Raw genomic sequence first — 27,893 nt, 5'->3', positions numbered from 1 at the left:
ATGGGAAAATGTGTACAGTTATTAACATAAGTATTACAAAATTTTAAAAAACCGACATCTTTCAAAGAGCAGAGTGGTCATTATTCAAGTTTACTTAACCTGCTCACAGTTACTTATTGAAATCAGGTCACTGTGGTATTATTGCTTCTTGTAACTAGTTGCACTCAAGTGAAGCAGAATAGAAAGGTTAATTTGCATCTATACGAGACCAAAAAGACTCTAAGTAAAGATCTGTACACAGCCCTTTTTTCCGAAAGTATGACAACAGCAATACTGTAAAGATAGCCATCTAATATCTTTGGGGTGAATGTGGGGGTGGGACTCCTTAGCCCCTCTTCCACAGAAAGGTGCACTGCAGCTGAAAGAAATCATTTGAGAGAAGGCTGGGAAAGGGGTGTGCTCATCCTGCATCATAATTACTGCAAGAAAGGGGAAACTGCAAAGTACAGAGGGAAACTTGCAAGGATGAACAAGAAGAGAAAACCTCAATTTCTTCCAGATTATGCAGTGTGGCAAGGACAGTCTTGCTTTAAAGAGTAAGGAAAAATCCTTCCATGACAAATGAAGGAATGCAGAAAAGAGATACGGATGAAAGGGGTAAGAGTACATTGCGAATATTGCTTTAAATCTTTGCAAACATGCAAATGTGGGAAAAAAAAGCACACTAAAATATTATACTTCAGTATGTATTATTATGTTTTCCAGTATCTGGTTTATATTAGCTACAGTAAGAAACCACAGTATGCAGAGAAATTAAATAACCTCCCTTGGAACATTTTTGAAAAGAACTTTAAAAAATAAAAATAAAGTCAAAAGTAGGTTATTACAAAAGGAGAAAGCAGTAAACAAATATAGAAAAGACATATCAAAAATTTTTCTCACAAAGAGAAATTTAGATATATTAAGTAAAAGAGGAAGTTCTGATTTGGTACCACTTAATCTAAGGAAATCTTGAATACCCTTAAGAAGAGCAGAGAAAACCTGGGCTTTCTGTATGAAGGTTAAAGAAGATGTTACATAGAAAGTATCACCTGAAAATACCTATGGGTCAGTAGTTTCCAACTTTATTTTCGTGCTCTGGTGGTTCACCAGAATGACTATCTCTAGAGGGAGAAAATGGGTATTGTTTGAAAGAAAAAAACCCACTACACTACCACTACCAACACCACCAACACCAACCACAACAACAAATTTCTCCAGGCTTACAGAGTTCATCTTTCATCTGCCTTAATGATTCCATATTTCATCTATTTAGTCATGCCTCTGAGAATAATTTATTGATTATCTAATATATGTCAAGTATTGTAATATGTTCAGGTTAGATACATATGATGTGGTTGATGAGGCCTGTTTCAAGATGCTTAGTACTCACATAAATATGTACAGTACATGATAAAACTTGGAATTTGCCATTCAAAATGTTTAAAATTACATGTCACTCTTTCTACTAGGAAATTATTCTGATTTGCAATCTAATAAGCTGCCTTACAAGAGTAAGAGTGTGTGTGTGTGTGTGTGTGTGTGTGCGCGCGCGCGCACGTGTGTGTGTATTTTAAACTGGGTACTCTAATCTTAAATAGCAATTTAGCACTCTACCAGTTGTATATGGGTCAGCCAATCCCAGACCACCTCTTCTGTCTGTAGTCCAGATGCACTGACCATAGTTTATGTGTTAACAATCTGAGAAAGTATTTTGTTACATGTGTGGTGACCAAAACATAGTCAAATATTATTTTTAAGTGACAATGTTCTATTTCTACATAATAGAATAGAGAAAAGGACATAGTTGAGGTTAAAGTCTATGGAGCCATATGCCGCTTCATCAGCAGAGAAACTCTCCTCCCTGAGTTTCCTTGTTTGGTTTTATGTTGGGGTATTGAGATTGTTACTTTTTCTTTCAGCACATCCTCATGAGTCTACCTAGCCTATAAAGAATTGTCCAGAGACCAAGATTTGGACCTTCTGCTGGACTGTGCTGTTTTCATGTTGTTAAATTGGAAACTCTTTCCCAGAACCTCTTTCTCGCATAATTCTAGATTAGAAGTGACCAATACATTAACTGGTATCAGATTTGGAAGGTAGAAGTGAAGCACTGTCTCTTACTTTTAGAAGACCTTTGCAGTCAGAGAGAGCAGTAGAAAGAGGTTGTGATGGACAGAGAGACATGCTGTATTAGTCCGTTTTCACACTGCTATAAAGAACTGCCTGAGACTGGGTAATTTATAAAGGAAAGTGGTTTAATTGACTCACAGTTCTGCATGGCTGGGGAGGCCTCAGGAAACTTACAATCATGGAGGAAGGCAAAGGGGAGACAAGGTACATCTTACATGGTGGCAGGAGAGAGAGATAGATAGAGAGAGGCAGAGACTGAGAGAGAGAGAGAGAGAGAGAGACTGAGAGAGAGAACTGCCAAACATTTTAAACCATCAGATCTCATAAGAACTCACTCACTATCATGAGAACAGCATGGGGGAACTGCCCCCATGATCCAATCACATCCCACCAGGTCTCTCCCTTGACACATGCGGATTACAATTCAAGATGAGATTTGGGTGGGGACATAGAGCCAAACCACATCATATGGCCCACCTTGTCTCCACTCCATGACTCCACATTCAGTTCATCTTCACCTCTAGCCTCTTTTCGCAATAGATGAAACCCTTTCTCTCTTGACCAAGTAAGTTACTCTCTTCTTGTATGACGTTTCCTAATGTCAATCCCCTTCAGAGAAATGCTGACCTCTTTAAGACCCACCCTCAATACATCTCATTCCTTCTAGGCTTATAACCAGACTCAAGTTCAGGGAGGACTAGGGGATCAGATACAAAATGTGACCTTTGAGTATGCACCACATACATCAAAATAATGTTAAAATGTTGAAAACTTGTATAAACAAAAACTTGCTAATTATGTATAGAAATTAGCCTAGAGATATTGGTTTAGGGCGAAATAAGGCTGAATCAGGTCAGATTTATTCATATGGTTGCACTAATGAGAGGTTCTGGATTCAAAGTATTTTCTTGAGCAGACAGAAGAATCTCCATTTGAGTGGTGAGTCATCCAAACCCAAGACCCAAAGTTGGCCAATGTAAAATGAGGTTGAAATGCTTGAACTTCCTTGGTATATGAAAGAAGGTAGCCAGTCTCAGGGAGATCAGAATCCTGAAGTGGATTTACATGTGAAATCTACTTAACAGTTTCTGCCTATATTTTCTTGGTAGTTCAATACTCCCTTCACCAAGGCTTTGAAAAATACAATGGGGAAGGAAATACTAATATTCTTCAAGAGCTCCGTTATTCTTTGCTGGCTAAGAGTGACCAGGGGAAATATTACCATCAAAATCAATTATCTGAATGCAATAGGGATAAAGAAGTGCTGGAGTGTAGGGACCAAATAACAGTACTAAACCAGCAAAGACAATGTGATAAAATTGTGGACTCAGTCATGGTGCCAGTTAGGTAAAATGCCATGCAGGATAGGGTAATGTTCTCCAGAATGTGGAGTGTGGTCTAAATCAGCAATCAATATAGGGTCTGTGGTTTGTGGTTATGGTACTCAAAATTTTAAAGATGTCCCTCTAAGATTTCCATCCTAGGTGTATTCAAACACTACTCTAGGCACTGCTGAGCAAGGACTTTACAAATGAAATTAAGGGAATTAATCAAATGTCCTTAAGATAGGGAGATTATCCTAGATTATCCAAACAAGCCCAGCATAACCACATGAGACCTTAAAAGCAGCAGCAGAAGGCAGAAGAGGAAAGCAGGAAAGATGAAACAAATGAGAAGGTCAGAGAGATTTCAAAGTGAGAAGAATTAGATCCACCTGCTGGTTCTAAGGTGTAAGGGGACACATGTCAGGGCCAGAAAAGGGTCTCTAGGACTAAGAGTGGCCACGGGCAAAAACCAGCAACTAAGTGGAGGCTTCAGTTTTAAAACCACAGGAACTGAATTCAGCCAACAACCGGAATGCATTTGGAGGAAGATTCACTCCTAGAACTTCCAGTAAGAAATGGAACTCTGCCAACACCTTGATTTCAACCAAGCCTGTCAGACTTCTACAGATAGAACTGTAAGATATTAAATGGATGTTATTTTAAGCATTTTAGTTTGTGGAAATCTGTTATGGAAGCAATAGAAAATGACTACACTGGTTCATATATTAAGGGATAGAAATAATAGAAAATTTTCCTGAGAGGATAATGTAATCGTTTGGTTGAACTTGAAGTTGAAACTTCCATCTGGTCATTTTGGAATCCTCATGACAGTGAATCAACAGGCACAAAAATGTGAATCTCTACTAGCCTGGATGATTGATTATGACTTTTAAGGAGAAACTGAGCCACTACTACTTAATGCAAGTAAGGAAGAGTAGGTCTGAAATGCAGGAGTTTCTTTGGGGCATCAGTTAGTCCTCCCATGACCTGTGATGGAAGTAAATGGAAAATTACAACCAAGACAGGATGGCTAATAACACAAACCCCATGGAAATGAAGATTTGTGTCATCTGCATAGACAAGCAACTATAACAAGATGAGAGGTTTGCTGAGGGCAAGTAGTATAAGCAGCAGAAGAATAAAGTTATAAAGAAAGTTGTAAACTTATATGTGAGCATATGACCGGTTGCAGAAACAAGAACCATTGCAATTATGGCTATTTCTTCTTTGTCTTGACATGAATATATTTGTAAATTATATATGTATTCATGTTAATATATTTACATACATGTAAGTTATTTTTGTCCCACCTACTTCCAGCAATATTTAACACAAGATATAGTATTAGTGGTTAGCCCTATATCTTGGTATTTACATTACAGGATAGCATACAAGGAGTGTTACTTAGCCAAATGTACAAAGTGATATGAACTGTGTATCCTGTTTGGGCTAAACAATTGGCATGTTTTTGTCGTATGGAGATTAGTTTTAACATAAGAATCAGAAGAATTATTTGCAATTGACTTTATTTAGAAGCAAAACATATTTTTGAAAGGCATATGTGGATGTCAAGCTTAAAAGGGTAGACTGCATTAAATTATGTTATTATCAACTTGGTTTAGTTGGGAACTACATTTCTCACAAAACCTTTGACTACACAATTCCAGTTTAGAGTATGTCAAAAGAAAAAACATGAGGAATTTACATGGGAGTTTGAAAGCATACTGAAGTGGTAGCCTTAATCTTGGATGGTCAGCATGGTCATATATGGTGACAGATAGATACAGAGATACCCGGTGGATGCCAGTGTGCTCTTATTCTCTACTCTGCAACCAGATCATATGCTGACCATTGACACTGCTAAAAGAAGCCCTAGACTCACCAACCAATGCTTGGCTATGGACAACAAAGGTAGCTGACACCTAGAAGCAGTAGCTTCCTGCAGAACTCTCCATGAGTAGAACCCTCTTCATGGTTCTACTTCAGTGGCTGGATGTACTTGGCTTCTTAGAATTTTAGGAAGCTTAGACTTCTCCCCTATTCTAGTGATTTGGAAGACTAATTGGTGACTCTCTATCTAATCTTCCAGTTTCCCTTTCCAAATCTTTCATTCAAGCTTATTTCATTGTGTATTAGGTTGAACTCCTATAATACATTTCTTATTCCCGTACTGCTCCTAAAAGGCTCTGTTTCTCAGAATGAATCTTGACTGACATAAATTCCTTCACAGTGACACAGAATTTGAGGAATGAGGTCCACACTATTGAACAGAGACTCCTCTAAGACTACAAACAGATATAACTTTATAATTTTTATGAGTTGGTTGTTTCTTCCTTTCTATAATTTTGTTTTCTGCGTAATATTTTTAGTAATTATTTTCTCTAAGTGCATGTGTTTAGCGTGAAACCAGTCAATGAAAAAAGCTAATACGTTCTACATATGTTACAAACTTGAGATAAGTTGCATATTTCCAAGGTAGACATTTGATGCAATGTTAGGCAGCGCTGGCTCCCTAATGAACAATTCCAGAAATGAGAAAAATATTATAAAATTCCCTGATTCACTTTCATACTGGAAAAGCTGAGTATAATAGAGGATTATCCTTCACATCTGCAGCTTTGTGTTTCTTGTAAATATCTGCTCTGAAACATCAGCCAGAATCTTGGATGTCGCCTTACCTTTAATTTTCAATCTTTTAACTTATTCTTCGTTATTTCTCTCTCATTACTTTCAATGAACATCCCAACAGTACAGCAATATACTCAGTCCTTCTATTCAAATACACTTTACCCCTCCATCAGCAATTTGCTTCTCATTTGCTCATATTATCTCATTTTTAAGGCATGATATTCAACTATGTCAAGCATGATTGTTTCAGTAATTATATGTATCAATTATACTATTAAACTTATACATTTATCTATTATTCTGTTATGTTCCACAGTGCTTAGCTATTTCTCAACAACTCTAAGAAATTATATTACCACATTCAGAATTCCTTTTTCACTGACCTCAGGTTTGGGTTGGATGCCACCATAGTAGTACTCTACACACATATCTATCACTGCATTTGCCATATATATTATTATTATTTTAATATCAGGCTTCTCCAATACACAGTGAGTTCATTGGAGACAAGATCTTTATTTAAGTCACATAATGCCTAATTCATGATAAAGTGTCAACAAATGTTTGTTTTAGAAAATTTTGTCCTAAAAACTATCCCATATATTTTATAAGAAGCCATTTATGATACCCACTTTATTTCAAGTTTGAATTTATTTTCAAGGATTATAAGAATAATTTGTGGTCTATTTTCTATACTAAGAGAATTAGGTTCAGAGCAGGCTACGTAAATCTTTTCTGAGGATTCTATTAAAGTAATGCATCCTACAAGAATATACAGTATTAGATCCATTTTCCTGCCTAATAATATTAGCAATTTCACTTGGCGATTGGAGTTTTCACAGATATGCATTGAAGAGGTTTCACATGCATAGAGTTCAAATTTTTAATTTTTAGTCTTTTAATATTTATTGGATTTATATGCCTTGTCATCTGTACTTCTGAATAGTAATCAAATAAACTCTTTCCATGAATAATATGAGATAGAAGAAAATAAAATGAGAGACAGACAAATATAAATTCCATGGTCAGGAAAAATAAATATAGTGAGTTAATATCTATATTTAAGTAAAAATTCAACTTGGTTGTAATTTCCTATCGCAGAGTTCAATATAGTATGAGTTCAATAAAAATAAAGAAAAATACACGCAGCAGTTAGAGAAGATAAAAAGTTAGATATAGATAAATTAAGCAGCTCAACAAAGAACTTCAGTTTGTCTGTGGGTAAGACACTAAACTGAATTTTCTCAGCACTTAAAGGGTATACTAACACATTTACACTTAAGAGAGTCATGGTCAATATAAAAAATACATGATATAGACATTATTCAAATTTATATCCAAGCACTCTGATAGACATTGGAGAAAAAGAAAAAAACACTGTCCCTACCTGCACAATTATTACAATCTACAACTGAAGCAGGCTTTCCAACAGAAAACTGTAATAAACAGTGAAGAGTAAAATCCTCTCTATGGGCCCGGCGTGGTGGCTCATGCCTGCATTCCCAGCAGTTTGGGAGGCCGAGGTGGGCAGATCACCTGAGGTCAGGAGTTTGAGACCAGCCTGGCCAACATGGCAAAAACCCATCTCTACTAAAAATACAAAAATTAGCCTTAGCTGGGCATGATGGTGGGTGCCTGTAATCCCAGCTGAGGCAGGAGGCTGAGGCAGAAGAATCTCTTGAACCCGGGAAGTGGAGATTGCAGTGAGCCGAGATTGTGCCATCGCACTCTAGCCTGGGTGACAAGAGCAAAACTTTGTCTCAAAAAAGAAAAAAAAAATCCTAAGACTCAGTAGAAGCAGGGAATAAAATGACAAATCGAATAAGGAGGTCTGAGGAGGCCTTAGAGGGGGTAGCCATTGAACAAGGATATGGCAGAGGAAGAAAGCCTTGGAAACTAAAATTATCCAATTAATGACCTTGTTAAATATAATTAAAATAACTGAGTTGTGCATACCCATGTTTATATGGAGAGGAATTCACACAGTAGACTTTTTACTGTGGAATGCTTCATTTGAAATTCTTTAGGTTGAAATATCTTTAACTTTCCTAACTCCACATTGCACAAAACATTGAAATACTTTTATATTTTTATAGGTGATTTATATGTCTTATCTCACATATAATTCTGCATCAATTCAAGGAAGTAGCTTTTAATTTATATCAATGTATTTTTTAATCCCAGCGCTTTGGGAGGCCGAGACGGGTGGATCACGAGGTCAGGAGATCGAGACCATCCTGGCTAACACGGTGAAACCCCGTCTCTACTAAAAAATACAAAAAACTAGCCGGGGGAGGTGGCGGGCGCCTGTAGTCCCAGCTACTAGGGAGGCTGAGGCCAGAGAATGGCGTGAACCCGGGAGGCGGAGCTTGCAGTGAGCTGAGATCCGGCCACTGCACTCCAGCCTGGGCTACAGAGAGAGACTCCGTCTCAAAAAAAAATAAATAAATAAATGAAAAATAAAAGAAAATATTAATGTCACTGCCAAATATATCAAATTGCCATAGTTTATTGAAAAACTGTTACAGTAAACTATATTTAAGTGGTTATATTACTTTTTCTGGATTTACAGAGTGGAGTATATTCATTCATTTGCATACTGCATGTCTCAGTCTGTTTTGTGCTTCTATGACATAATACCTAAGACTGGGCAATATATAACGAACAGAAATTTATTTTCTTATGGTTCTGGACACTGAGAAGTACAAAATCAAGTCCTCCCAAGTATCTGGGAGAAGACTTGTGTGTCTGCATCGTCACATGGAGGAAGGCAGACAGGCAGAGGCAAAAGGGGGCCAAATATGTCCTTTTATAATGGTATTAATCCCACCCATGAAGGCAGAGCACTCATGGCTTGAACACCCTCCAAGGTCCCACCTCTTAATACTGCTACAATGGCAATTACATTTCAACATGAGTTTTGGAGGAGACAAACATTCAAACCATAGCACTAAGTAAATATGTATTAACCTCTGTATATAGGAGCTAACATTTATTGTGTGCTTACCAGCTTACTATCTTCCAGGCAATTAAATAAATGCTTTATAAATATCTCAGATAATCTTTATAACTATATGCTCCGTAGAAAATTGCCACTTAAGAGTAGTTATGTAATTTGACCAAGACAATGAAATAGGTAATCTTGGAATCAGGATTAGAACTGATAGCTATTTGACTGGAGAGCTCAAGTTGTTAACTACTGAGGTGTTGTGCCTGAGCACCAGTAATACGTACACGTATGTATCCTTCTGCACAATCTTCTGGGCAAGTCAATGCTTACATTTAACTTCAAGTAACTCCCGAATACTAGTGACTTCACATTCACCAACTCTAACTTCTGAACACACACCACACTCGCTTTTTCCCCATGCAATAAAACTAACTTTGTATTTCTATTTTGCATTTGACCTGTTTGAACTTTCGTACTTTCTTCCCATCACACTTTTTATGTGTTTCTGCTTTCTATGATGAAATCTTTACATATTTATCTAGTCTATTTCATACAACAGTTGATATGATGATGATCCTCTTGACTCATTTCTCTGGTTAACTTTTTCTGTGATATTTGGCTACATGCAAATGAAAAACACAATTTCAGGCTTGGCATGGTGGCTCATGCCTGTAATCCCAGCACTTTGAGAGACTGAGGTGGAAGAATTGCTTGAGCCCAGGAGGGTGAGACCAGCCTAGGCAATACGATGAGACTCTGTTTCTACAAAAGAGAGAGAGAGAGAAAGAGAGAGAAATAGCCAGGTGCAGTGGCATGCACCTGTAAGTCCCAACTACTATTTGGGAGGCTGAGGCAGGGATCATCCTAGAGTTTGAGGCTGCAGTGAGCTATGATAGCACCACTGTACTCCAGCCTGAATGATAGAGCAAGACATTGTTTCTTAAAAAAAGAGAGAGAGAGAGGGAGGGAGAGAAGAAAAAAAAAGAAAGAAAATTTAAAAAAAGAAAAATACAATTTTAACTATCTATACTAAAGAAAAGTTTAGTAAAATATATAACTCTAGATAATTCACACATGAATCTATATGATCTACTACTGCTTGCCTACCTGATCTTTTACCTAAATCTTTGGATCTCTGAAACCAACCTCTAGGGTTTCATGGGCTTAAATTAAAAAGCTGTAATGCCACACTGAGAATATTTGATATGAGAAGGGACCCAGTAGTGATACAAAAGTTACCCTGGTTACCTGAGAGAAAGAATCAGCCTTTTATATGCAACTGTCCATTAGGCCTCATTTCAAAAACAACCTACAAACGTTAAGCTCAACACACACATAACTTCATTCTGCAGCTCTTTTCTTGCCAAGCCTGCTTTTCCTCCTCTGTTTTGTAGTCCATGTAAATACGTCTCCATCAATCTTACCATTCAGATGCATGGATTTTTTTTTCCTCAAGTCATCCTCATATACCTTCCCCTTCCACAGACAGTTGAACAGTATCTTGAATAGTTTCTCTCCTAAAATATCTACTATTATGATTGATCACAGATTAAATAACTTCTTAGGACGCAAGACTACATTTCTATATTTGTTAGAGTCTTATGGTAATAACTTATACTACATTGATGTTTTACTAGTTTCCTTTCCCCTACTGGAAATGCATGATCTATGGAATTCTACATATTTATCTGCATCCTCTGAGGCTGGATGTGGGCAAGGACTCATGTTTCATGCTGTTGAGTAATGTCTGGTTTCTTCAGTAATTATTTGTGTAGAGTCAAATTACCTAAAGAGCAGTCTGGCCTTTGCCTTCACCTATTGGGATGACCTCTGGGCCTCTGGAATGTCTTTACTTGTCTGGGGGATTTGCTGCTAGACAGTCTAATAACGGAACTTATGATGGGGACTTTGGGTCACATATTAGGTTGGTGCAAAAGTTGTTTTGGCAATTACTTTTATCAGTAACTGATGCAATTACTACAGCATCAGTTCCAACCTCTGGAAAAACTGGTGATTATCTTGACCTCCAGGAGGGGCTGGAGAATAAAGGTCAGCCACAGGGGCAATATGTGATTGAGCTCCAATAAAAACTCTGAACACCAAAGGTTTCCCTACCTGGCAATCCTCTGTATGTATTGCCACACCTCGTGGCAGAGAGGAGGTAACACCACCCTTGTCTCCAGGGAGCAAAGGATGAATGGAAGCTCTGTATTTAGACCCTTCCTGGACTCGGTGCTTGGTTTCTTGTGTTTCCCCTTGGCTAATTTTAATTTATATTCTGTTGCTGTTTATAATTAAACAGCACTTTTCTGAATTTTGTGAGCTTTCTAGCAAATTATTGAACCTGAGGTTACTTGTGGGATCCCTAAATTTGTAGCGAGCTGGTGTCTGAAGTGAGGGCAGTCTGGTGGGGACTGTGCTCTCTGGCTGTGCAGGTTTTTAAATTTCTGGATGTTATGGGTTCAGGGCCTATCACATGCCAAGATGTCAAGAGCTGAGCATACACATGGCTTTAAACTAGGGGTGCAAATTATGGTACTACATTTTCTTACCTCATAACTTCTGATAATATTTCCTGCCCAACATACACCACTTGCCTGTCTCCCATCATACAGGTAATGGTTATGGTGTTGTGACTGGAACCTGCTGAAATTGGGAGTTTTTTGTTGTTGTTCTATGTGCCTGAGTAAAGTGTCCCTTGTAAAGGTAAGCCTGATTTACTAATGAACATTTTGAGAAGGCCTTGATATATTGTTTGCATTCTGTCTACCTTTTAACTTTAGAAGTCACTTGACCACAAAGTTTTGGGGCCTTTGTTGGGCCTTAATTCCCCTTGATTGATCTTAATTTTTTCATTTCATTTTAATTTTGAGACAGGGTTTACTCTGTTACCCAGGATGGAGTGCAGTGGTGCTATCATAGCTGTCTGCAGTCTTGATCTCCTGGGCTCAAGCAATTCTCCTGCTTCATCCTCCTGAGTAGATGAGATTACAGGTGTGTGCCACTACATTTGGCTAATTTTTAAAATTTTTAATAGAGCTGAAATTTCACTATGTTGCTTAGGCTGGTCTCAAACTCCTAGACTCAAGCGATCCTCATGCCTTGGCCTCTCCAGGTGATGAGATTGCAGGCGCGAGCCACCGCATCCAGCCTCTTGATCTTAGTACCCAAAGAACAATGACAAATGCAAGGGCATCTGGGCACTTGCAGTGAGTGGTAATAATATCCCACTGCTTTACTGTTATTGAACGCTTTCAGGATATTTGTGTGTAGTGGGGTGATGGGGGTTAGTAGAAGGGGGACCCATTAAAATTCCAGGTGTGAAACATAAAAGCTGATTGATTATGAGAAAGTCTTGTTTAACATCTCTAAGTTTAAGTTTTCCAACTGCAACTGTTAAGTTAGAAACATAAATCCTTTGTGGCCTACCACACTGGATTGCTTTAACAACAACAACAAAATACTTACACTTGAACCCTGAAAGATCAACTTAGAACTGCCAAAGCTGGGAAAAGAGGGATCCTTTATCTTAAAGTTGTTCTATTTCAGAATTCAACTCTAAACTTATGGCAAATAACGCAGAGATTTGAGTCAAAAGCTAAAACTATTTTTACTAATTTTTTTTTCGCTTTGTACATTCATTGTCTTTTTCCATAAAGTGTGTTTCACATTATAAAAATCAACAAAGGTTATTGAAAAACATTTTCATTATTTTATATAGTACTGAAAATGAACATGACACTGTACAATAGTTTATATATTCCATTTCCTTTCTCTTTATAGCCTATTTCATTTTCTCTCAAACTGTTATTATTATCATGACACCCAAATTTGAGATATGCAGCTCCCTCAGGAAGTCAGGTATACATGCTCTCTATAAGGAAATAAATCAGACAGTGGGAGGGCTACCTGGGTAATGTTAACAATACTCCCCACAGGACACTGTGCAAGTCATATTTGTGATATTTGTCAGAGCATCAGGGCCACATTCAAAAATCCTAACTTTAACAGGGAACACTTGGTGTTGTTACTTCTACGGAAAACCACTGATAACTCACTAAAGATAAAGTAAGAGCTAGCCTGCCTCTCTCTGTATCTCCCTATCTCTACCTCTCCTAAAAGGCTTAAAGAAATAGAAATGAACTAGAAACGTATAGTAACTAAAAACAGTTTACTGGCTCTGGTGGAACACTTTAGGCTAAGATCTATGCTTATGAACATTATAATCCTGTAGCTATCTCATTTATGCAACATTAAATTCATTTTTTCTGAAAGCAGGACAAAGTGACCTTCTTGAAGGTAACAACTCTCAAGTAAAATTCATACTATTTAAAGGAAGGTGGACAGGACAACTGGAGCTCTTTTTAATTATATGAACAACCAAGATTTTAAAATGTCTTATGCTATGTTCAGCAAAGTTTAGCCCATTTTATGCAATTTGTAAAAATTCTTGATGATAGACACTCATATATAAATACATACTTATAATAACTTAACATTTTGTTGATGCCTTTAGTAATGGTATAGGTGAGGCAATACCTATCAAGTCTTGGTAGTCCCAGTAACTCACTTTCTCTCCTTGAAAACTTTTCTGATAAAAGAAATGGTGGCAATGTTTAGAAGTTGCATTTTAACACTGTCCCGCTTTCTTGTTTCTGTCTCTGGTTAGCAAAGTGTATTAAAATGATGTTTATTATTCTCTCTCCTCTGTAAGGCTAATATGCTTCTCAGAGTTAAGGGATGTGCTTTATTGCAACAATCCTCAGTATCTAGAATAGTGTATTTTATGCAGCAGGAACTCAATATATACTTATTAATTGAACTGAACAATTATTCCAGTCTAAACCCTTCTAATGTGAACTTTAGAGGTGCCATTTCTTGGTAAACATAGCTATATTTTATCCTTATTTCAGAATACTAGATACAGCTGTTCGTATAATTAAAACTGGGTCTGAATTAGAGACTGCTACTTTATCAGGAACCCATATACTAGAAGGTCTAATTGCAGTTAGTGTATACCTAGTTGTCCATTATTGCTTCCAAACCATTATTCCTCCATGTTCATGTGAAAATACTCCTGTTTCGAATGTATATTGATCAAATAATATAATCCTCCACCTTCTCCCACCTATTGCCCTGCCATTCAATGGTCTCCTGGTTATTTTTTCACACTAAGCAAGGGCTTTGGTCCATGGTACTCATTCTTCTCTTCCTGTCTATCTCTTGTTCCACCCATCACTCTCTTTTACTTCAGTATCTATTGTATGACCTCGCCAACATTTTAATCTTAGAATTTATGGGATTACTCAAATCAAGTTAACTTCAATTCTATGTTCCATTAACCATTCATACCCACAGACACCCTTCTAACTTGTTGTCTTCTGGAATGATGCCACCTCAGAAGTTTCAAACTCCTATACCTTGTTTTCTAATTACAACCTCTGAGTCATTTGTTGCCTCTATTCTTACTCCCTTTTCCATCTCATAATCACCCATCCAGAGCTGTATCTTGATTCTCCATGTTTCCTGTATTATTAAAGATTTCCTGAAGCCTCTGATGCAGTGCATATGCTTATAATTTCTCCAACCATATTTTGTTAACTGAATTTCAGATTCTTACTTTCAATTGGGCACTGGACTCTAAATAGCTCCTCCAAAGATATTTTACATTTGATTGAATCCAGTTCTAAATCTATTCCTCAATTTACAGTTTCTGGTTTTGGATGCTGACACCACAACTCTCCTGTTGTCACAGTCGGAAACCTGATATATATTTAGACAATTCCTCTCGCCATCAACACCGAAAGACTCATCAAGTTCTGTCTACATTAACTCAAAAAAAAAAAAAAAAATCCAGAATTCACTCTTTCATCTCACTAGAACCTCATAATTTCACTTCTAAATTCTTCATTGGCGTAGCTTCATCAAATATCATTTGTCTGTCTCCAATTTATTACATGTAATCAATGACAGTGAACCATGTTTATGTCATGGAATGCACTGAAAAAGAAATTTTCACTTCATTGCACTGGGGTAATGGGACAAGGCTCTTTGACGGGAGAGGCTTCTAAGCCTAATCTCGAACCATCCCTAGGCCACTTCCAACAACTCTAAGTGCTGACAAGATTAATGTTTCAGTCTACCTATAGCCTGTTAATGCGACACTAATGTGAAACAGCAGTCTGGCAGAAATATCTGCGAAGTTCAGTTCGATGTGTTTCAGCTGGAAGGGTAGCTTGTTACCCTTCTGATCAATTATTCATAACCTAACACACGAACTCCTTAGTATGACATTCAGAGCCTTCATGACATGGTTCTTACCTGTATGTAGGACCTTTCTCCCTGCATCTGATCTACAAACACTATAAACCACCTGCAGTTCCCTAAATGCATGCTGATTTTTGACACTTGTATGCCTTTCCTCCTAGTGTTTTCACGACTTGAAGTATTCTTTTCTTGGCTATCTTGTTTCCACTTTCCAAGATTTAGTTCTGAAATATTCATCTTCGCAAGCTTTTTGGAGATTTCCTGCAAGCCCCTCTTCCCAGGTTCTAGAGAACTCTCCGCTTAATTCAAGAAAAGTACTTGTTACATCTTATTTTAATTGGCTTGTGTCTGTTTTTTTCACCATTGCTTACGGAGGCTAATTAAAAGCAGGTGTTGTCTTTGTAACACACCCAGAATCTCACACAGATTCTGACAACACACTATTTCAAAATGAATAAATAGATCGGTGAATGAATGAACAAAAATCAATATAGTTTATCTTTGCCAAAGTAAACTGAAATATAAATTTTACTTTTTCACTTATTTAAAGAGTTGCATCACTTCATTTGGACTTCAATTTAGCAAATGTTGATAATTGATTGTGTCCTAGACATTGTGACAGACCCTGGAAGGCTAACAGGAGTGAGGTATTATTCTCTACTTCAAAGCATTCACCAAGTGAAATGCAAACCAAATATTTAAGCAAATCCTGCATCACACAACATATAATACAATCTCTCCCTCAATCCTGTCTCTTTCCCTTTTGCTGAAAAATATTTATTTCCGGTATTTAAAAGTTGCAAACAAATAAAACATTTAAACTCCTTGATTACTAAAGCCCTTTAAACAGTATTCCAAAGCTACCCTCTCTAATTTCTTTCCATGCACTTGCCCCTTTCATCATTACATTCGATCTTCTGCCTTCACCAATGGACTGAGGCCACTCTTTTTATCAGTGATGCTCTCCCTAGTGGCAAAGTTAAGAATATATAACTCAACACTTTGGCAATGTTTGGCACTTTTGAGCCCCTGTGGAGCTGAAACTCAAACCTCTGGACTGATGCTAATGTCTCTGGGTTAAAAGAACAGGCTCTGCCAGGCTGGAGCACAGACTTCAGAGGAGGGGCTCCAGTTGGCCGGCTCTGACGTCTTTGAGGTGGGATGTGAAAAAGTCAGTTCTGCAAGTGTTGCAAAAGCCGCGAGTTGTGTTAAGGTGAAGCTGTGGGAAGGAGCTGCTGCTCCCTAGGAAGACGCTGACAAGAACCACAGGCAGACAGGAAGCTAAAGGAAGCCCACAGAGGAAGCAAGCAGTAAGGAACAAGTTTCTTTTTTCTCCTTAAATTTTCCAGTCTCCCTCTAGTGCCCCCTATTGGCAGAGCCTAACTTAGAGCCCGGTGACAAAGGAGAAATGTTGCAGAGCCCCCACCCAACCCATTTACCAAACTGAATAGAAAAGAACTGAGAAACAATACTGTATGGAGTAACATACCCAGATTCTGTCTTCAAATATTTTCTACTTTATTTCAAGGTTTTTATGTGTTCCCCTGGTTTCAACTATCAACGCAGTGGCTGACTCCCAGATCTTATACTTCATTCTTACTCCTTATCCCAAACTCTACCTCTGCATGGTGAATTCCTGGGTACATATTTCCACTTAAATAGTCTCTACTGGCCGGGCGCGGTGGCTCACGCCTGTAATCCCAGCACTTTGGGAGGCCGAGGCAGGCGGATGAAGAGGTCAAGAGATTGAGACCGTCCTAGTCAACATGGTGAAACCGTGCCTCTACTAAAAATACAGAAATTAGCTGGGCGTAGTGGTGTGCCTGCCTGTAATCCCAGCTACTCAGGAGGCTGAGGCAGAAGAATCGCTTGAGCCTGGTGGGGCGGAGGGTGCAGTGGGCCGAGATCGCGTCACTGCACTCCAGCCTGGCGACAGAGCGAGACTCCGTCTCAAAAAAAAAAAAAAAGGTATCTACTATGTTCAAAACAGGTAATCTTTTAAGAAAATCCAGTCGTCAAAAGTTCTTTGTACTGATAATGCCAACATAATTGTTGCCAGTCAACCAGGATGGCACCACCTCTTACCTTCCAGTGTTTTCTTCACATGACATACGATTTGGCATTGGGCTTTGTGGAGTCTACATCCACATTCCTGTTCCGTCAGTGCCTCATCACTTCTCTGACGACGAAATCACTTTTTTGTGACTTTTATCTGCAACTTGTGCTTACATTTCATTTCAATTCATCCTATATGATGCTCTCTAATTGATCTTGCTATACAGCTCATCTCTGAGCACATTACACTCCATAAAAAGTTTTCATGTCTCCCCCTGCAAATTAAGTGTAAACTTTTCACTGGGTCTTCAAAATACACTCTTTACCTGTATTCTCAGCCTTATCTCATATTGTGTATCACATTACTAATATAAAAGCAAACTTAGATGGAAATTCCTAAATAACTATTTTTGTATAGTTTTCTAATCATTTTTATAGGACATATTTTTAATGTTGAATAGTAGTAGATCATAGCATATGTTCTTTTAGGGGGTTTTGAAAACATTGCAAAATTTCCATTTGGAAGGAATGGACAAATTTACATTTCCAATGCATCTATTATAACTCTGGATATTAGCATAATTTCCTCTTTTCCTATATTAAGGTATATCATTGTTGTGTTAATTCAGGTCTTGAGATTATCAGAAATATTTATCAATTTAATATACATATTTGCTCTTATGAACTGAATTTTCATAGTTTCTGGAATATTTTGTATTGCTTTTTCATTTATAGGCACTCAATAAATTAAAGATATTAGGTGCCATATGTTTTGCAATTATTTTTCTTTTTCCAATGAGTCATCTGCCTTTTAACTTTGTTTATAAGTCTGCTTTCCTGTCACATAGGTTATTTTTCTTTTTTATTAGGTATTATCTTTATCCTAATTTATATAGTAAATTATAACTGCATTTGCCTTTCTTGTCTCTGCTTTTTTGATATGCCTAGTAACTCTTTCACAAGCCAAGATAATTTACATAGTCATTGATTATTGTAGTAATATATTGATTTCACTATCTTGTTATTATTACTGTTATTACTAACTTTACAAGTAGGAAATAAAGACGTTATTATTTTCCTAAGCGGTCTTCTATTTCCACTCTGGTTCTCTGAACCAGCAGTCTCAGTGATTCTTAACCCAGTCGCCTCAGTCAATCTTTTCAAACATAAGTCAGGACTTATCACTCCTCTGCTCAAAACCTGAACTATTTCCCCATTTCATTCAGAGTAAATGTCAAATTCCTTAATGGTTCACATTATCTCTCTAGCCTCCCCTATCATCCTCCTCATTGCTCCCTCGGCCCTACATGAGTTGGTGGCCTTACTGTTTCTTGAACGTCTAAGCATGCTGCCACCTGAATAGTTTGTCTCTGGAATGTTCTTCTCTCAAATGTCTATAAGACTATGATAGCTCTTTTAAGACTCTGTCCAATGAGGATTTTCAATGAGGACTATGCAAGAGTTAGGGGAAGCCAACAGCTTGAACAAATAACCTCAAAATCCCAGTGGCTTCAGAGTTGACACTAATGCGAAGGACACAAATAGAAATCTCCCTGAGCATGACAAAGGAAAACAAAAGCTTTTTAATTATATGGAAAACAGAAAACAACATATAGTCCAGGAATAGTAGTATCAAATTTTAAAAGAGTCAAAGCAAATGTGATGTAAATAATAGTGAAAGACATAAATAGAACAAAAGTTTCCCATACGTGAACTTAAAAACCCTGAGTTCAAGATTAAATCTTTCATATTTGAGCAAAATGAAAAATTATTAATTTAAAATATACAAAGGCAACTTTTTTGATATTGTAAGTGAACAAAAATAGGAATGAAAGGTTATCTTTAAAGGCAATAAAAAATGCCTTCAGGTTTGCTCTCAAGCAAACTAAACACCAATAAACAAATGAGCAAAATCTGTAGAGTTTTTGGAAAGAAATAATAATGACAAAAATAAAACTATTAATGTGATGTGCACCTATTTTGTACCAAAAACTCTTTTAAGTGCTCATGTTAACATGTTTAATTCTCACTAGAAGTCTAGAAGGCACATCTTGTAATTATTCTCTTTTACAGTTAAGGACTGAGATTGTGACATTAAAAAATGTATATATCACCATTTCTTGTTCACGAATAACGACAACTTGGAAAATATATAAACTCAATTGTCTAATGGAAAGAAATCCCAAAATATGTGGCTTGATCAACTAAGAGATGTATTGATATTAAAATCACTAAAGTGGGAGAGGTCATAGTTAAAAGAATTCTTAACAAATATGAAAATCAATTTACTATGTAGAATATTATAGAAATAATTATTGAAGATATGGCTACAAAATTAAATGTAAAAGACTAAACACTTTCTGAAAGTGCCAATTTACATGGTAAAAACAATAACGGCACGTTAATGATAGGAAAGTCAAAATTCTTAGCACAATTAATTATGACCAGGAAGCAAGGAGGGAGAAAGGATAACAGAAGAAAAGAGGCCAAATTGTTCGTATTGTTGGAGTAAGTAAAAGTTTTTGATTTGTGACTTTGACAATTAATACAAAACAGATTTAAGAATACCTTTAATTATTTGAAGCAATAATATAACTAAAAGTAGAATGTCTCCATTTTCTATTATTAACAGCAATAAAAGTAAACAATAGTATACATACCAAAAAATGGTAATAATGATAAAAGCAGAAAGGTATCACAGAAAATATTAAAATGATAGAAGCAAGAACCAATAAAGCTATCATACAAATGAATCGAATCACTAAATAAGAATGGGTTGAAAAAGCAAAATCACTCTAAATATTATTACATAAAGCTTACAGAAGGCACATCTAAAAAGTAAGTCAGAATAGTCAATAAGAGAATGCAAAATTAAAGTACTGTAATACACAGAAAAGCGGGAGTTAATAGTATTAACTTTAAAATAATATAAAAGAAAGCTGCCATTTTATAAAAAAATTACAATCCAAATGATTATTTAATAATTATAGCCTATTATAGTCACTGAGTAACAACACCTACAAATATATAAAGCAGAGCCCACAGAAATAAATCAAGTAGGCAATTCAATATACCACGAATAGTCTATGACAGATCAAGTAGACTGTAATATAAGAACTTTCAATATGTGGAATTTTTAGTTAACCAGATTAAACTAATTATTTCATTGATTTAGTTGCTCAGAAATTGTCTATGGAGCAAAAGTTGGAGACTCCATGCCAATTACTTATTTATTTGAGACAGGTGTTCACTCTGACACTCCTGCTGAAATGCAGTGGCACAATCACGGCTCACTGTAGCCTCAACCTCCCAAGCTCAGGTGATCCTCCCACCTCAGCTTCCCAAGTAGCTGGGACTACAGGCCCATGTCACTACACCCAGGTAATTTTTGTACTTTTTGTAGTGATGGGTTTTCACTATGTTGCCTGGCTGGTCTCCAATTCCTGGACTCAAGTGATCTGCCCACTTTGGCCTTCCAAAGTGTTGGAATTGCAGGCATGCCCCACAGTACCTGGACCCCCGCCACGCAAATTAAACAGACTGTTTAACATAAATTTAAACAACACCTGACACCCTCCACTTTCAACCTGGGGAGATAAAAGGAAGTTTTTAAAATAATGATTTATGTCAGTTACTTATTTATTAATTGCCTCCGCCACCCCCGAAAAAGGCCTCAAGGCAGCTAAATTCCCTAAATTGTAATTGGGTCAATGTGCAACTAAAAACATTAAATGAGATCACTATGTATTTAAATTGCCTAAATTGTATTCAGAGAATACTTGATCATTTGAAAAATGTGTTTTTAATTGCTAAATGAGAAATAATGAACCAAAGTAGACAACTCAAGTCGCTTTAAAGAAAGAATAACTTATGAAAGTCAAAGGAAATAATAAAGAAAAAAGCTAAAATTAATTAAAAAGCAAAAAGAATATTTATAAATAAGAATTCAGAGTATACGGAAAAACAAAATGTAAAAATGTATCAAGGCTGATCAAGTAAAAAAAAAAAAGAAAAGGAGTATGCACAAGAAAAGAAGTATGACTACATAAGTGGAAGAAATTAAAAAACTATATTTCATATACCTCAATGATAATTAATTATAAATCTTGTTAAAATAATTTTTTTCTAGAAAAAAACAGCTTTTCAACATTGACTCAAAAGGAATTAGTAAATACTGATCACTGAAAATGAAAAAAAAAAGAATATAGTGTTAAAGTTTTTCTTCAGAAAAGAGCCAAGCTCCAGTAATATCTGTTAGGAGCAGTTCACCATGAATTCACCATACACTTCTTGTAACAGCTTCTATCTCGAACTCCCTTTCCAATCATGTTTGTATAGCAAAGGTAGTGTCTTCCTCCAAGGCAAAAGTTGGGTAAGTTTGCTAGAAGCCACCTGATAAAATTGGGGGATCCCTACATTCAGGATTTGTCAGCTGTGATAAAAACCTCTGATATATGTAGCATCCACATGGACCACTTTCATATCACCCCTGGAGTCTTGGAGCCAAAGGAAACAGTTATGCTGCCTGTTGTGTAGTAATAAAGTTCTTTGTCTCTCAGGCTGGAGTTTCGTGTCTTCTTCTGCTAGCATCTGTGAAACTATGGCAGGCTAACCGGTTAACTTGCCAGGGTAAAATCTCAGACCCTTCACATATCTTGATGGTATCATGAGAGAATGTATCAAACCTTTAAGGAACTGAAATGCCCCATGCAATTTAACATAGAAAAAGAACTAAATAAACCTTCCTATTTCATTTTAAAAATGGTAGTAAATCTCCGTACCAATATCTTTAAAAAAGTACAAAATAGAATTATAGACCAATAGATATTCTAAATTAAATGTTTGTAAATTAAATCTAGTATTAAAAATTTAATAAACCATAGCCAATTAAGGTCTATTTAAAGATGATATCTGATATTTGAAAACAGTTATTTTAGTTGATCAAAAGAGAAAAATCACATATTTTGCTTTTACTCCACAGTGGGGTAAGGCATTGCAAAAGTGATATGATATTCTTAGGGAACATTCATTTTCCACTCCCACTGGAAAATGAATGTTTCCTGAGAAAATTATAATATCTAAACTATGTTCATTGGGCATTAGCACAACTATATAAGAAAAATACTAATTTTTAGAAAAATTGAAATGAACTACAGCCAAATAATTGCAATAGATGCCTCTAGGTAGTTAAAAAAAGAAAAGCTAAAAATGGTAGTTGTCAATGCAGAAAATAAAAAAATCTATTCAAATTTCAGATAGACATTGCTTTAATGTAGTATTAGCAGTAATTCTACCACATATCCACAAGGAGTGACATGATGCTAGAAAGAGATTCACAAGTAAGAGAAGTTTCTTCCTTGTTTCTAAGGAAACACTCAAAATCTATTAAATTTATATTTAGGAATCACCCATATCCACGCCCCATCCTTCCTCTATATTCTAGTGCTACTCTCTCCTGTTAAGTTCTTGTGATGATTGAAGCACCAGATCTGTGCAAAAACATGAGGTAATCACTGATACAAAATTACCACTCTTGCGGCCAATCTTCAAATTAAAAGGTTCATTCCTCAAACAGCAATAGATTTTAACAAGTTACTTTTAAAAAGCAATACAATAAGCCTAATTTATATAATTATGTGTGATTAATTGATGCTCAATCCTATCAGAAGTACTTTTAAAAGAAATATTAATTATGAAAAGCATGTTTCTAACTTAAAAAAAAAATCATGTTATAGTAAAATAGTCTTTGCGACAGGAAGGTTGTCATTAAGGCGAATTACTCTTGCCCGGGAAATCCATTGGTCAGCGCCCCTAAATGTTTCCAGATTTATCACACATTCATTTCCCACAATTGAGACCACAGAATATGTCATGTTTTTTACTCAAAGTAATCTCTAATTTTTTAGAACAGTGGATAAGGCCACAATTTACTGTTTGTAATTTGGATGTGGTCATCATATTTATAATTTGAGTGTGACCACTATATGCAAGTCTGTTTTTTACATCTTCCATCTTCCTGCTGATGTGTCTTGAAAATGGAGTGTAGGGTTTCGGTCATTCAACATTGAGTGCCTTGAATACAGTAATACTCATGAAATAGTTGTGAGAATGCAGAAATGATGACTAACCAATAGGAAAATAATATACAAATTGTAATAATCGTTAGAATATCTCAGAGATTAAATTTGTTTGAAATGCTTACTATTCCAGTACTTGGTGGTCAAATGAAACAGTGTATTAAGCTAAAACTTTTCCATGAATGGGTAAAAACTAATTTAATATCCAAATTTGGGACTGCTATAGCCAGAGGAAGAGGTATTTCCTGAGAGTAGAAAATAGGAAGCAGAATAAAAAGCAATTAACTCTACAAGGAATGGGACATTGTCTCTACTAGAACTCAATCTGGAAATTGTTCTTCCAGTGTAGTTCACTGTACTTCTCTCATAAGCTAAATTATAGAGGGGAGAGCAAATCTATGGAAAGAACACACAGAGAAAGGAAATGACATAGGCGATGCAGCAGGTTTTCTAACGACAACTCATAATAAATTACATCATATGTAACCTGCAATTTTGTATAGACCTTTCCAAAAGCAAGGACAAACATCACTAGCTAGAACTATAGTCCTCTGATGAACATGGTACACTGAAAATTTAATCTTAAGCAATGGCATTTGCAAATTATAGGCAGTTAGTAAAAATGCCATGACATTATTAAAAAATCTACCATTTAAGGATATCTGATATGGAATTGCCTACTGAAGAGAGATCAAATTTAACTCCAGAACCATGCTGTCTGTATGTTATCTGAAGTTTATGTGTATTTTCTTGTTTTTATTAGCTGTTTGTATTTCTAATTCTATTGTGTGTTTTCTCATATGCTGCATTAACTCTTGTGGCTTTTGTGAAGTATTTTATTAAACCATCCCTACAGATGATCCATAATTGTGATCAATTCTTTTACCCAAAAGGGACACCTCAGATTAGTAACATTACATTTATAACAATGCCTTTAATGAGACTCTTTTCTTTGCAGGGATCCTTTACATTACATACCCATTTGCACCCTTACCACTTCCTAAACAGGGATGAGATCAGGTTTCTATGAGAAATCACATGGTCTTTTCATTATTTAACACTCAATAACTGATCATAATCATAAATAAATATCATCATTAATGATAAGGCACATCAGTCTCTAAACTCTGCATCTTCAAACTCTATGATTCTGGTCACATAAGGTGAATGCACAACAAAGAGCTATCCAAGAAACTGATAAGAGACAACTTCATATAAATTTAAGGTTATCTGGCAAGAACTGTTGACAGAGTTAACAGAATCCTTAAGTGCTAGAAAGCAAAAGATGGTTTAACCATTTTCACTAGAGTGGGAAGTATCAGGAAAAGGAAGAGAATGAGATAGACAGAGAGAGAGAGAGAGAGAGAGAGAGAGAGAGAGAGAGAGAGAGAGAGAGAGACGCACAGAGCGAAAGATTGATTCAGCTTTTGCATCCAGGATGAGTTTGGTAAAGTATCAGGAGTATCAGGCTGGTGGAGTTTGAAGAGTGTTTCTGAAATGCTCCTGCTTCTTACTGCAATCAAGCATGTGGACAGCAAAATTATCCAAAAAAAAGCATCCATTCTCTATTTATTTATTTATTCATTCAACACACATTTATTGGGTACTTCTGACCAGACATGGTACTGAGCTTTTAGGATACAGAGAAGGATATAAAAGAAAATTCCCTCCCCTTAGAGAAGACATTATTATGACAGGAGATAGGCAGACAAAAAACAGGTATAAAAGAATTACCAAAACAAGTTCAGATAGAGATCAGTGCCCAGAAAAAATCATGAGACCATATAACGCTTCCAAGTGGCTGGGGGTGGGTACAGTTGGGAGTAGAAAGGTAGGGACAGGCTTTTTGATGAAAAGAAATGCAAATCTCAGTGATTCAGAGGCTGGTTATAGAGGATGTTTTATTCATCTCTCTCCTGCTGACCATCTTTTGCCATTTCACTAATTATTATTGTTCCATTATAGTGCTGGAATGCCAGTCGATAAATGATTATTGAGACCCCACTGTGTTCTCAGCACCACTGCGACTGGAAAATGTGGTTGAATTCAAATAACTAATTCTACTGCTCTAATAAAATATGAGGTGGGGAAGAATGCTTAAGTTGGTAAATAACTTAAGCCTTCTTGTTTTGAGAGGTGCATTAGAGTATAAGCTTCCGCCAATCCATTCGTAGCTCACACATCTGAAACTCAGCCATCGGTTTCAGCAACTGCTCTAAGAAGAGGTATCACATATTGCCACTAGATGGCACCAATTATTTTCATATTTTTAGGTCAAGAAAATCTTTTTTTAAAATGTAATGGCCACATTTAAAAAAGAAGAATTTTACTTAGCATTGTTATTAATAAAGTATTATTCTCTTCTTAATAATTTTCTTATAGACAAACCACACCAATAGAACTAAAGAAGGTACATTCTTTCACCCGCACACTTGTTCATTCAATGTACATTTGTTCCAAATAATCTTTAAAAAAAAGTTCTCACACGTCTTTGGATATGTAAAAAGTAGGGAAAGTAATTGAAATATTGATATAATAATTGAATATATAAATATCATATTTGAATATATAAATAAGAGGATCGAAAATAGTTCATATATTGATACTACATATACTTTGAAAACTTTCACAGAAAAGAGTTTTAAAATAGTACAGAAATTTTTTTTGCTTTTTAGAAAAGATGTCCCATTGTGTCTTCCAAAAATGAGTAATATTTTAAATGTATTTTAAATATGGTACTAATTCATTACAATTAAATTTAACAAAAACTATTGCAAAATTTAAAATGGGATAGGAATCATTTAACTGAATGCAAACGTTTTATAGGTATAGCTTTATATAATTTGATTAATAAAAATTCAGGCTTAAAAGAAATTTTAACACAATTTCCCTGTTTCAAACAAGTAAATTTATAGGTCCATTAGAATATTATGCAAATTTTTTCTACAGGAAATGAGTGTGATGTATTTTCCTTCCTCAAAAAAGTGGTTGGTAAACATTCAAAGTATATTTATTCAGAAACAAATGATAACCATTCTCATTCTCAGGTCTTTCATTAAAAGCACAAAAGGACTCTGGAATAAATATAGCCTATATTTTTATATTAATAGACTTCAAAATAAAATAAAGTATGATAATAAATGAGAGTACACATAATATGCATTGAAAAGTACAATATGCTCTATGAATATATCATAATTACTTAGAAGAAACAATGAAAACTTACAGGTTTATTATGCTAACAAATTTAGTTTTAAAATCTCAATACCCTTGCTACTTCAGGATAAAAATTGTCTCAAACTATCTGCTAATTTGACTATCACTATATTTCTTTCATTTTGAAACATTCAAAAATAATACTCACTTGGGTATCTCGAAGAGTTTTTTGTCTCACAGCAAGGAGCACTCTAAATCTCTGATCTTCCTCAAAGATTCTCTCTTCACAGTCTTTTTTCTCTTGCATATAATGATCGAACACAGCTTGTGCATGTTCCCTTTTAAATCTCATAGTTACAAATTTGTTCCTATGAAGAAAGAATTCCATGTGCCACTAATCAATTCACATTTTATTTTTCAAAATGCATTTATGAGACATTTTAAAAGGACCCAAATGAAAAATCTTGAAGAGTCTTGAGCTGACAGGCCTTGGAAAAATTCCCTGGTTTTTCCCAAGGCTTACTTCCATAGGGCTACATCTAAATCATCCAGGTAGAAGAAAATCTATGGAAAAACAGTGGATTCTCTTGGTTGCCTGTCCAGCATGCTTCTGTTCTCTAAGCATTTCAAGAAAACTCCTCCTCCAAGCAGCATGTAACTCTAGAGATATATTCTGATTAGTCCAACCAGCATATGACCCATTGTCCAGGGGTGAGAAGATATATTAAGATAGCTCGAGGAAATGAGTGAGAAGCGCTTAATTCCATGTAGAAGAGCTCATACCCACTAAATGTGACTTACACATCATGCTTTCAAAGTTGCTACCAACAGCCATAGTGGAGAGAGAAAAAAATGAGTGCCCGGTGTTGAACTGTTGAATCAACCAACCCTGCAGCTTGCTCTACCAATTATATAAGATGACACCTTTTTTTATTGTTTAAGCTGGTGCTATGTAAGATGATGCAGTTTTACTGTTTTATGCTTCCTGTTACATAAGATGATACATTTTTTATTGTTTAAGCTGGTACATGAATAGGTGTGTGTATGTATGCGTGTGTGTACATGTCTATATTTTATCATTTGCAATTAAACACATCCTAATGCAAAGGTAAAATAACTTTTATGGTGAACTCAGTAGTTATGTAAGGAACAATACTAGTAGAAAAGTATCAAAACGTGGTTAAAACAATACTGGTAACAATAACTTGCTTGCCAAAGTTGAGCAGCAACTCAGTGTCCAGAATAAGGTATCTGAAAAAGCTCAGCACAGTCTTATTCTATCCACATTAGTTAACAAGTGTACTGATATATTTAATCACTTGC

At 36.0% G+C, this 27,893-nt stretch overlaps 1 protein-coding gene across 1 annotated transcript in view; it reads right to left on the bottom strand.

Moving 5' to 3' along the window:
• CCDC178 (coiled-coil domain containing 178) overlaps positions 1-27,893 on the bottom strand; it is a 462,699-nt gene that overhangs the window by 217,286 nt on the left and 217,520 nt on the right. Inside the window, exon 20 of the mRNA XM_074022193.1 lies at positions 26,779-26,938. Coding sequence (XP_073878294.1) covers positions 26,779-26,938 — 160 coding nt within the window. The remainder of the gene's footprint in view (positions 1-26,778; positions 26,939-27,893) is intronic.

Source organism: Macaca fascicularis, chromosome 18, assembly GCF_037993035.2.
Source record: "Macaca fascicularis isolate 582-1 chromosome 18, T2T-MFA8v1.1".
NCBI classification, from domain to species: Eukaryota; Metazoa; Chordata; class Mammalia; order Primates; family Cercopithecidae; genus Macaca; species Macaca fascicularis.
The sequence above is the reverse complement of the archived record's forward strand: the minus strand, read 5'-3'. Positions and strand labels throughout refer to the sequence as shown.